The 12,880-nt window shown below is 41.1% G+C and overlaps 1 protein-coding gene across 5 annotated transcripts in view; it reads left to right on the plus strand.

Moving 5' to 3' along the window:
• The window catches only part of szt2 (SZT2 subunit of KICSTOR complex), a 188,766-nt gene that overhangs the window by 139,552 nt on the left and 36,334 nt on the right, over positions 1-12,880 (plus strand). For all 5 annotated transcript variants that reach the window (XM_084355904.1, XM_084355903.1, XM_084355906.1 and 2 more), the window contains 3 exons: positions 556-652; positions 3,263-3,343; positions 4,969-5,043. In XM_084355904.1, the coding sequence (XP_084212030.1) occupies positions 556-652; positions 3,263-3,343; positions 4,969-5,043 (253 nt within the window). The remainder of the gene's footprint in view (positions 1-555; positions 653-3,262; positions 3,344-4,968; positions 5,044-12,880) is intronic.

Below are 12,880 nucleotides of genomic sequence, written 5' to 3' on the forward strand. Positions count from 1 at the left end.
ACATGAAGTCTTAATGGCAGCAGACAGTAGATAGAAGTGGATGGAAATGGATAGAAATAGAAATGTATCACATTTTTTAAGTATTACATTGTTTCTTATCCAATCCAGTTTTTCAAACAACAGACACAACTTTTGTTCCTCTTTTGGAAATAGATGAACTGCCTGCCCATTCCATTTGTAAGTGCATGGTATCTGTCACACAGCACTGAAGAATTTTTTTTTTTATGCATCTGCTCAATTTTCTGTGAAACTTAAAAATATATATCACACTTCTGTGACAGTTTCTGTCATCATATGTGTTTTGATCCTCATGTGACTTCTGACCTCCCAGCACTGCTGCCCAATGGCTGATCTAACCAGAGCAGATGCAGGGCAGATGCCCGTCCTGCCTGCCGGTCACTTTCTAGGCTCAGGCCGTTTCGCTGTCTCTGAATTATGACTTCTTGGTTGGCCATACGCTGTTTGGTGACCAACAGCTATTAACAGCTCAGACTTCTTTGGTTTAAGCAGGCCCTTACTCACCCTGGTCCTTCACCCCACCCCCATTTCCTACAGCATTGCCCGGGCTCGTGCTGCTATGCTGAGCTCTATGTCATCAGAAGGGAGGATGTCTTTTTCTTATGTAAAGCAGAAGAGTGAGGACAGCCCTAAGGTCAGTGTTCAACTCAGAGATGCAGAAATGTTATCCTCCAACACACACACACACACACACACACACACACACACACACACACACACACACTCGGGTGTGCCATAGTAACAGTTATCCACGTCCCTAGAAATATTTGTCTTATGCCGCGGCTCAAACTGCTGTGAGCTGGAATGAGCTAGAAACATTAAACTCTGTAATTGGAATTGATGTGCATTACTTCTCAACATATAATGAGCAAAATCTGGCAGAAGTTGACGCTATAATTAACAAAACAAAATTTGATTCTGAAAATCCAGGTGAAGGTGCTCTACAAAAAATCCAATTGGAGCATATGGGTGCGCCATGTTGGAGTTGTGTTAATTAGCATAAGGTCAAAAACCGTAAAGTGACATCTACTTTTTAAAATTTCACTCGATCAAAACATGTCGTAAGATTAATTAACCATAACTCATGATCCATTTGTCCAATCATCAAGAAACTTGGTAGATATCTTCAAGCCAAGGTTGGGAATAGGTCTACAAAAGCAAGTCCAGCACAACCCTTAGGGGGCACCAAAAATACCAAAAAATTTTATCACCAAAACCGCATCACCATTTTTGGTGGGGATGAGTATTAACCAAAGTCTGAAGTGCCATTTGGATTGACGTAAGTAGTAGTGGTTTTTCACTTGAAAATTGAAAAAGTGGTTTCCCCAACATAAAAACTGAAACATAAATGAAACCTTGAGGCTGAGGTTGGGATTAGGTCCACCAAGGCCCCAAAAATACCACATTGTTCTACATCATAACCTGGTAGCCAGAATTCACAGATTTTGGCAACTCTCGCTCATTGCTGCTTGCGGCTTAATGTCAGCTGATTTTAGCGAAGTAGGCTTGAACCTGGCAAATAGCCGCTTGGGGCTATATTGGTATTACCCACGGCTCAAATTGCCGTGAGCTGGAATATAATAAGCTAGAAAAACGAAACTTGGCCCAGTAACTGGAAATGTTGTGCAAATGCTTCTCAACATATTATGAGCATATTATGGCACAATGTGGCGCTATAATTAACAAAACAAAATCCAGTATTACAAAGGCAATGATCAGAACAGTGTCAGTCTGACTGACTTGAAATTGAACACACAAGTCCAAATCCATGTGCTTTACAAAAAAGCTTTCTAGACCATGTTGGCTGGCCATATTAGATTTGTGCTAATTAGCATGAACTGAAAGACAGCAAAGTGACATCTACTTTTACAATTTTAACTCTATCAGCACCAAATTTGGTTTCAATCCCTGGGGGACAGAGATACACATTTTCATCATAAATTAGCAAGATCAGTCAAAAAATATCGACGTTATAAATCAAATCACATTGCAAAAAAGCAGCGCTTACAATAAATTCGCCATAACTCAATAACCATTTTTCCAGTCATCATAAAACTTGGTAGATGTCGTTAGGCTGCAATTGTAAATAGGTCTACTAAAGCATTTTGACCACGACCCAAAGGGGGTGCCACAAATGCTACAATCACGTATCTGAAAATCTTCTGGACAAAATGTCACCATTTTTGGGGTGCATCATCTGGTGGCAAGTATTAACCAAAATTTGAAGCGGTGTATTTATTGGTGCAAGTAAGCGGGGCCCATGACCTCATAATTAATTAATTGGCCATAGCTCAACATACCTGAACATACTTTAAGTTTGTTCTAAGTCTGCTCTTTTATCGACAGATCAGCAAAGCACACACACACACAAACACTTGTGTTTCAAGTTGACAACAGCTATACTCAAATATGTTTCTAAAAAAAAAAATGTTTCTGTCCTGTATGAATAGCATTTGCTGCACCAGTGCCCTCTGCAGTTGGTGTTAGGGCTTCAGTTATGTATGTATGTGTAGCAGAGATTATTGTTTGGGTAAGAGTTAGGTCAAGCATTGCAAAAGATAAGTGGTTAGGTTCAAGTATGGGTTCAAGTGGTTGTGAGGAGAAATGCATATCAACTGGGAAACAGCTTTATGTTTTACACAGGCATATTGTAGAATGTTCTGTTGAGATGTTTAGCCTAATTAGTCACTTATCTTAAAATGTCACAAATTCTGAGATGGCACCCCTCATTCCAAAACCTGCTCCTCCTCTGTCTACCAGAAGTCGATCCACATCAGTAGTAAGAGGAAGGATGACAGAGGACAGGATGAATGAATGATAGTGCCCGATTTCCTGTTCTTCATTCTTTTTGAATTTCACTGTGTTCTGATGTCAGAAATATTATTTGTTATTTAGATAGTAGATTGCATTGAGCTAATGTAGTGATTTTGCGAATATAAACATTGCTGTTGCTGTTCTATTCTAAATGTGTTCCTTTTTCTGCACAGTACAATAAAAGAACCAATATCAATATCGGTTAAGTATAGGACCGATAAGGAGTATCGATAAGAGTGGTCATATCAATTAAAAACATGGGCACATCCATAGTCACAAAACTGGTCAAGAGGTTAATTACCTCAAAGATATCAAATGACAGCAGGAAAACCAGCAGCATGGCTTAAAACCAGCTGTATTTAATTTACCTTCAACCATCTGTATTAGACAAACTACGATTGTAATATTGTTTTGGAAATAAATGTTGCAGACTACAGCATCTGGAACCACCGCATATCACCTCCAGAGGGCGCTGCCAGGTGGGATCGTGTTGATGGAGCTGGCTTTTCAGGTGAGATGAGGATTGCTATGCTACTCACTATAACTTTCAAGTTTCAGTTTTCTTTTATTTATATAGCACTCTAAAAGGAAACAGGTTTTGCACCGAAGTGCTTGACAGTAATTGACACGTGTGTATACATACAAAATTGAAGCAGGCAAACATAAAACCATGTAGGTGCTTCGTAAATGTTAATGAAATACAGCAAGATAAAACAAAACAATTTAATAATAATATGAAACCCAATGAATCTAACAAAATATATAATAACATATTAAATACAATTAAAAGCCAGAGAATAAAAGTGGGTATTGGGATGCATCTTTAAAGCATCAACAGACTCTGCCTGTCTAATAATTTTCCAGAGTTGGGGAACAGGGCCAGCATGCCACTGTGGGAAGATCTAAGGGCGCATTCACACCAGCCTTGTGTAGTCCGGTTAAACCGAACTGTGGAGCGTTTGCCCCATGGTGCGGTCCGTTTAGGTCGGTGTGAACGCTGGCCTCGAACTCTGGTGCGGACCAAACAACCGCACCCTGGTCCGCCTCGTAGAGGTGGTCTCGGTCCACTATCAAGCGAACTCCAGAGCGGGGGGGGGGGGCGGGGTCTACAGTATGGGCATTCATTCATTCATTCATTCATTTATTCATTCGTTCGTTCATTCATTCAAGGAGATGCATGGATTCTATAAACAAGAGCTGCTTTTATGATGAGCCAACTTTGTGATTTTTACACGTTTGTGATTGTCTGCTTCCCTCACTGGTCCCGCTTGTGTAGAAAAAACGTCATGGTAGGCCCTCATTATTGCCTGTCGTCTACTTCTGTATGATAGTGGGATCGCATAGCGTCTTCGGCGAAATGCATGGATCAAGACATTATTAATTCAAACTTTCTTTATTGGTTTTTTCACAGAACAGTCAGGATCTCAGTTCTTACAAAGGAAAATGGTTCCAGAACAGGTTAAAAGATCCAGTTCTTATTTACCCATATCAGCCCAGGTGTATCATCCTCGCGTTGGTTCAGATCAAAAAACGGACCTTTCACGGACCTTTAGGTGTGAACCCGACCTTAGATATGTAGGGGCGAGACCACGGAGAGATTTGTAAACAATGTGTTCCAAGTCTGAAGTATGTTCTTGGACTTAAACCAGTTGTAAAACAAGTTGTAAAGGTAATGGGAGCTGGTTGCCTGAGAAATGCCTATATAGAGGGAGTTACAATCATCCAGCCTTGATTCTATTAGTGCATGGATGACTCTTTCTGGATCAGCCAAATGTCATTGCAGTCCATCAAAAGTTACTGAAATGTTTCATTCTGAACCAAAAAAGTAAATGTTGTGGTGGCGCTAGATAAAAGGTCCTGATGTCCATTTGCTACTGCATGTTCAGTGGAAAATAAACCTTGTGTGGATGGACTGTGGTGGACTGAATTTCCATTAAAGGCTATTTAAAAGGTCCACAAAAAAAAAAATTCTGCCTCTCTGACACCAGCAGATACTTTAATGAACAGTAACGTAACTTACTGCACTTGATGAATTCAATGTATCATTCTGGCCATGGATGGTTACTAACTGGTCAGCCATACATTTATAGTATTTTATAAATAACTATGTGTTCACCATGTGCCTTTTCCTTCCAGGGGTGTTACTTCTGTGTGAAACAGTATGCACTGGAGTGTTCCCGCATTCCCATGGGCCAGACAGTCAACTCCCAGGTAAATGTTTGACAGAAATCTGCACTGCTAAGTTGTGCCTTTTCTTCTGTGGGGTTCTTCTGTCTGATTGAAAGTGTTAAAGAGAGGATAAGAGAGCAACAGTAACAGACAATGGACCACACAATTATTTAAATGTCTTAATTTTGTATGTGATAAAGAAGGTGTACCGACCCCCTTTCATTACCAGTGGTTTTACAGTTAGATCCAGGGAGGCCCAAGGGCCCTTGGGGAGGTTTGGAGGTGATGAATTGGGCTCCATGGGTTCCTAAGAATGAACAAGGACTACTTTTTGAGTATTTGGGGTCTTGGAAGAGGTTCTAGAGGTCAGTAAGATTGAAAGGTTGGATGCTCCAGTGGTCTTTTAAAGGATTTCCAGGGCTTCTGTCTACGTCAGGGTGTAACAATGTGTAATGGGATTCATGCTGCAAGAATTTCTGAGAAGCCCTGCTGTCTACCATTAGTGCTAGTTGTGTAACAGAACGTAGTTGATCTGTACAGATCTCTCCCAGTGTTCGGCATGCATTTGAACCATTAATTGCAAAATATGTCTTCGTCATGTATGATCTCAACTGAGTATCCACGGAGTGTGTTTGTTCAGCTGGTAAGCATGACAGTATAACACACAAATATTGAATGAAGTCTGGGTGACAAACCAGGGGCTAGGCTAACAACTCAGAGCTTGTTGTTAGCTAGCTGCTAGTTAGCTTAGCATCCTGAAGTGCTTACTGCAAATGTTTTCTCGCCAAACCAAGCAGCTGTAAAGTATCGAAGGGCAGATGAATTATAGAGCTTTATAAAATTAGCTTTATCTTCTTCAGGAGGCTCCAATTGAGTCCCGTAAGTCACAAAATCCTTGTTGTTGTCCCTGTCAAGTGACATGTTTTCACTACAACAATGGTAGACGCAGAAGAACAAACTTTGCAGAAGGAAAGGGTTTTATCAGTATTTTTATTAATATCATAAGAATGGGTGTCATCTTTTGGTAGGGACACTGAAATCTTCTTAGCTTATATTGTGTTATATAAAGAAATATGTAATATTGTCTGGTGTGAAATTGGACATCTTGAATGTTGTTTTCTTTTAAAACCATGAGCAAAAGTAGGTAGTTTCAGGTTTTTAAAGGAATAAATGGACAGGGACCGAATCTGATTACTAACCTGTGTTGAAGAAAATCATCCAAGTCCAGTCCGGTTTACAGTGGTGATAGCAGTTTATTGAATATGTCTGCTAGCACACTGGTGAGCTTGACTGACACAAAGCGGATCTATGTCTGTGAGATGACACAGAGCAATTGAAATGGTAGCATTTTACACAGTAAAGTAGTGATCATACAGTAGATACTGAACAAAGGAAGGCAGTGATTTGGCAGTTGGAATGTAATTACAAATAGAAATAAAGGCAGGAAGAAGCATCTGCTTGGTCAGCCATAATGTAAATAAAAGAAACAAAAGACAGAGCGGTATCATTGCAGTAGAGTGTGCAAGATCTTCAACCACATGTTAAAGGTCTCTTATTTGATCCAAAGCTGCCATGACTCCATAACTTGGAATGAGAGCACTGAAAAATCTTGTCTATGGTGTTTGTATGTGTGTGAATAAGTCTCTTTTGACAATGTGCACCTCTGGGGGGGCAGTGAGGACTTTCATGGCTGGTATCACATGACCCAGACCATTTGTTATGATAAATATTCATAAGTCTTTATGCTACAAATCCAATATACACCCTTTGGTCGTGGTATAGAGCAATGACTGATAAAGGGAGCAAAGTGATTAAAATCATCAACAGAATTGATGAGTCTTGTCCTTGAGGCACTTTTGTTTTTTAAGTTGTAAACTTTTTCTTCTGATGAAGTATATGTAGAGTCACATGTAGATGTTGCTAGATGAATGTTTCCTTTACTTCAGCACACCATTTTAATGTCGTTGGGACCATGGTGAGGGGTGACAGGGTTTGGTGTGTGGCAGGAATAACAGTTGGCATACAGTAAGGTTGATCACAATATGTGTCTAGTTTGTGATTGATTGGGGCGGGCACAAGTGGAGTTAAAGTACAGCACGTAACAAGTATCACATGAAGTAATAGACAGAGCCATCAGTGGGAGTCCTTCTCTTGTACTGTGTGATATGAGTCAACACACTTAACAGTCCTTCAGGTTTGGGCTATTGTCGGCTGCCATTTTTGCCAGGGGAGGGCTGTGGTTCATGTAAAGTGTCCCTCTCTTGGTGAACTGGAAGGTCCCAGTTATAATAGTGTCTTTGTTCCACTCAGGCTTTTATTTGATGGCTGTGGTTGTCCTGTGTAATTTCCTGCAACTCCAGGGTCTGCTTTGATTCTCTGCTCCTCTGATGACTGTGGGTGTCTTACGTCTGCTTCTTGACCTCTGGGGTCCACATTGTCTCTCAGGAAGGAAGGTCTTTTTCAGGGAGGCATCTGACATTCTATGGCTCCGTAAGCAATGAAGGAGAGGACCTACAGGATAGAGAGGGATCCTACTTATTTCTGGTGGTGCATGAGGTGTTTTCTTTTTTCTTTTTTTGCAAACTTTGTTGGTGTTTTGTAGGTTGCTTCCACTTGAGTATTCGGGTCCATTTTCAGCGCAACTAGCCAGAGCTTGAGTAAGTCCAGGTCGCGGAGAGGAAGCCTGTAGAAGCTGAACTTTGTCCAATTGGTCATTTTGTTCGGACAATTTGGAAATATGCAGTAACGAACCATAGCAGTGCCAAATTGCAGCTAAACGAGCCGACAGCTGCAGAGTGGCTGTGCCGTGGCTGCGCACGGCGCTCAGAGATGACATCATCCAGGTCAGGGTAGTAGGTCAACCTACAGACCCTGGATGTTGACAACAGACAAGCCCGGACTCAGAGGGGAATAGCACTAGCGTATCATAACAAAATATTGATGAAATGAACTAGTTTCGTGACAGATAATGCGTTATATAGAGGCTGCGCTTCGGTGCCCCAATCACTCGCATTATATGGATATACGCGGCGCTCCACTGGATCTAATTTCGTCCGAACGACTCCAAATGACACCAAAGTTATCTGGGTGAGTAAATGATTGTATTTTATGCTAGAAATAAGGTCCAGGTTGTAAAAAACGGCAATTCCCCTTTAAGTTGTTTGTCCTTGCATAAGCCTATAAGTGAAACACACAGTTTGAAGTATATGTCTACGCCCAGCTCAAAGGCAGTGCAGAGATCGACATTACTTGTCCAACTCCTCAACTCCTGTGACTGAAAAGTCATCATCTCTGCAAAAATTATAATAATTACAGAAAACTGGATAAGGATAGAGAACTAAATGTATATACAGGACATAAAAGTACATCTCAATGTGTTTATGGGACATAAAGTTACATCAGAATGTGTTTAGGGGGCATAAAAATGTGCTTGTTTCTCTCAAAGTAAACACAGGACTGTTGCTATGTAAAAAAAAAAAAGTAATAATAGAAGTCTGGGGTTAGGTGGGTGATGGGAAGCTTATGTAATAGGTAACAAGCAATTATTTGAAGGGAGTGGTAGGTACATTGTGTGCAGCAATTATGGTCAATGTTTCCCACAATTCTACTGTGGTCAGCTGACAGTCAGATCAAGAATTGAAATGCAAAGTGTATGTTGTTAACAAATGTCTAATATGTAATAGTCTCAAGCGGTAGGCTAACATGTGACTGTTAGGACCAGTACTTGAAGCATTTTCCTGGTGCAGCTAATGAAATGATGCCATTTCTTTTTGTATTGTATTTCCCTTCTAAGGAGCACATTCATGCACATAAAGCAAACCAACTTAATATGAAAGAAGGACACATGTATGTATGAAATGTATCCATCAAAGATACATATTACATGAATAACAGTGGTTTGATCCATGTTGCTATCAGCATCAAGTTACCCTCATCTGTCAGAGAGAAACATCAGGGCATGGTTCTGCTGTGAACTGACACTTCCAGGCTGGAAGTTGATGTGTCCCTCTCATAACTATAGGACACATAAATAGGATACATCAGCACATTTGTGAAACATCCAGTTCAAAGTCTTTATGAATGACGTCACATAAGTACCATCTAACAACATTGGCTCACAAATACAATGCAAACTATGTTCACAGATATATGTAATCTTCCCAGGACCTCCGAACAGTGGACTTGGCCTTTCACACGTGTAGCACACAAGATATAGTCCTCCTCTCACATACAGCTCATCTGGCAAATGTACAAACAGCCCAGGGTAGCAGGTCATGTGTGAACACTGCTGTATGGATTAGATCCACAGTACGTGTAAACGTTGGCCTGCGTGTAAACGGTGACGTTACATGTAAATATGTCCCATACGGCAGTAGTCTATCATAGTTAACTAGCTAATGTTAGCTACAAGCTGACGATGCTAATGATGTTAGCGTTGGGCTAATACATACGACAGCGACATAAGAAGCTAATGTTAGCTACGTTGACTACATAATGCAGAGTAATAATACATTTCCCCCAACCAAAACAAAGCAGCTCATTACCTGTCCAACAGAGACACAGCTAACGTGGCGCCCGTTTTCAGGCCTTCGACTCCATCAGTTGTCTCCATCGTTGAACAACCACTCCAGTGATGACTCGTTTCACCTATTGAGCTATCCAACTTCTTTTTGTTTGTAGCCTTCTCCAGTTCCGTCTTTCTTTTCTTGCTCTGTTTGGCAGTGCAAGCTGCAGTGCAAGCTGCTGAGATATTGTATGGACAGGCAGGCTGTCCATACAATATCTCCTGGCCGCTAAAATTGATCGGATTAATTTATTACAGCCCTGTTGCTGGCAGAAACCATGGATTTTTTTCCTTTTTTTCCCAAAGCGTTTCATATTTTGATTGCTGTGTGGATGTTAAGAGTTATACAAATATAATAAAAATGCTTCTGAACGGAATTACCAACCCCAACTTTAATATGTTCCTCATCAAAGATTAATTATTTTACCCACCCACACCCCATGCCCTCTTAACCAGAATGATAGTTCGTATGACCTGTCCTGTCCAATCAGAGGACTGAGATCTGCGCACCACATTATGCATGCAGAGATGCACCACAGTGCTCCTCCTCCTCCAGTTAAATAGAGAATTTTGCATGTACAGTCAAACAGTTGTTAATATCATCTTTATTGTTTATTAATATCTCATTGTGAATCCGAGAGCTGTATTTACAAAATCGATTTACAAATCCATTGCAAAGATTTCCACATCCAGTTTTTTTTCTACCATGTAACCCAAGAGGGGCTCTGTAGATATGGACTAAGTCAGTGAGGAAATAAAACAGTGTGTCCGGTTCGAAAGGGAGGAGAGAGAAACTCAGAGCCCTGAGTTCACTTTAGTCTGGACCGCTCACATGTGCCACCTAGTGGTTGATGGTGTGCACTACAGCTAATGTAAAATGAGCTGGATAAAATAAAAGTCCCCCCTCCTTTTCTGCCATGTTGCGGCACCTTTAACATTGCAGTAATGGCATCATCTGAAAGGAGAGACATCTGTAGGCATTGTTCGCAGTATTTTTGGGCATAGGATGTAAATCTCGGAGCATACCAGACTTCAAGTCAGTATTTAGTAGATGCACCTTGGGCCACAATCACAGCACTGAGTCTGTGTGGATAAGTCTCAGTCAGGCTAGTACATCTGGACATTGCAATTTTACTCCATTCTTCATTGCAAAACTGCTCAAGCTCGGTTGCACAGGGATCAGGTGTGAACAGCCCTTTTCAAGCCCAGCCACAAATTCTCTGTTGAATTGAGGTCTGGGCTTTGACTTGGCCACTCCAGAACATCCACCTTGTTGTCTTTAAACCATTTCTGTGTAGCTTTCGCTGTATGATTTGGGTCATTGTCTTGCTGGAAAATAAATCTTCTTAGTTATTTCGCCTGAATCAGTTTGTCCTCCAAGATTTCCCTATATTTTGCCCTCTCATCTCAGCTGCTGAAGTAGTCATAGGTGTCTTGGTGGCCTCCCTCTCTAGTCTCCTTGCTCCAGTTACTCAGTTTATGAGGCCCACTCACAGGCAGATTTACACGTGCCATATTCATTCCGTTTCTTAATAATGGATTTAACCGAACTGCATTCAGTGATTTGGAAATGTTTTTGTTTCCATCCCCTGACTTTTAATGTTCAATAACCTTTTCATGGAGTTGCTTGGAGTATTCTTTTGTCTTCATGGTGTAATTGTTGCCAGGAATACTGACTGAGTTACTGGACCTTTCAGACACAGGTGTCTTTATACTACAAGTTTTAGACTGTTTATATGGGCAGTTTCTCACCCAATGATTTGGTTCACTACAATAGAAGCAAATCTCAGATCTTTGCTTAACCGTATGAGTGATCTGTTGGCCCACAACATTGGCCCCACTTCGATGTTTGAAGGTTCCTCCTCGGGTCTGTGGCCTGTGGAGTGAGACAGTCGGGCAAGCATTAGCATTTCATGTATTTTATATTCCGTTTGTTCTGTGCTATCCCAACAGTGCCCATCCAACAGCCAGTTGCACTTTTCCCCTAATCTTTGGATGGCGACTATTGACAAACTTGTTGTGCATGTAACCAGCTGGAAGGCCATCAATTTGACTTTGTGACGGACCACAATTTTCTTTTGCTTTCATCATCAGTTTTTTATAAAGCTCTCGAGGATTGTCATCACTCCATTGTCAAATGTTTGTGAGGGGAGTCAAATCAGTCTGCTTTACTACCTCCTGTTAAAATGCTGAAGCTATGATACTGTAAAATGTCTGTGCTTCCTCAGGTGTAATTTTGGCAAAGCCTGTGGGATTGCAGGGGATTTCACAGACATCAATCACTTTATCGATGGCAAAGTCAGTTTTTACATTTGGCAGGCATGTGTGGCTTGTATATTGTGCATAATAAATCCCATTCCTCCAGCCATTTTTGTTCGTTTTTCCTGACATCATTTGGGAAATGTCCTATTGTTTATTGTAGCTCCCTTTGGCTCCAAGGCTGGTAAACATCATTTCCCATAGTTCAGTCAGTGGAGCCAATTTTGTTGGTTTTATTTTCTTTTTTATTTCTCCCTGTTTGTGCTGTAACCCACCCCTCTTCATCTTCTTGATTATTTACCTTAGATCTCGGGTATTCTAACATCCAGTCATCATCCCTAGTATCATCATCAGTTGAGTCTTCTAAGGGTTTGATTTGATGTGTTTTGTTAGTTTTAGTGGTTCTAGAGAACCCATTTAAATGTTTGTCTAATGCATTTTCTGTCTGCGTTGTGCCAGTAGAGCTATTAACCTTTTATCTTTATCCTTAAAGGAACTTGGGGCAGGATTTGTGAGTTTTTTTAATGCTAATGGGTGATGAAGCGTTCAAAACCAAAAAGAATGAGCCCACCCACGTATCTCTCCATTGCCTTGAACAGGCTGTGTGCTGCATAATGTACTGCAATTCGGTGTCCGAATTTCCCGCGCAGTCCTGCGGACGTGACGTCTGATGACGCTGAATGCACATCCTCGACGGCTTTCGACTTGGATACGCGAAGAAGACAAGCGCGATGGACCCAAACTAGTGTTTGGGTAGTAATAGATTCTGCTACGGCCAGCAAACGACCCACCACCACACAAAGTCCACTAAAAAGTCATACTAAGAAGAAAACAAAGGTTTTATCAGCAGCATGTCGTGAGTCGAAACGAAATTCAACCAAAGCCGGGCTGGCACCTGAATAAACATCGGATACCCGTTCGGCTCATGGAGACAGCTTCAACTTGATTCGGGACTGAAAACAGATGCTGACATGGCTCATTTCCTAGTAACCAGGTAAGAAAACATTACGGGTCATGTTTAGAGCTTGATTTGAAAATCATATGAGATCACAGAGG

This window comes from Pagrus pagrus, assembly GCF_965226575.1.
Source record: "Pagrus pagrus genome assembly, chromosome: 6".
Classification (NCBI taxonomy): Eukaryota; Metazoa; Chordata; class Actinopteri; order Spariformes; family Sparidae; genus Pagrus; species Pagrus pagrus.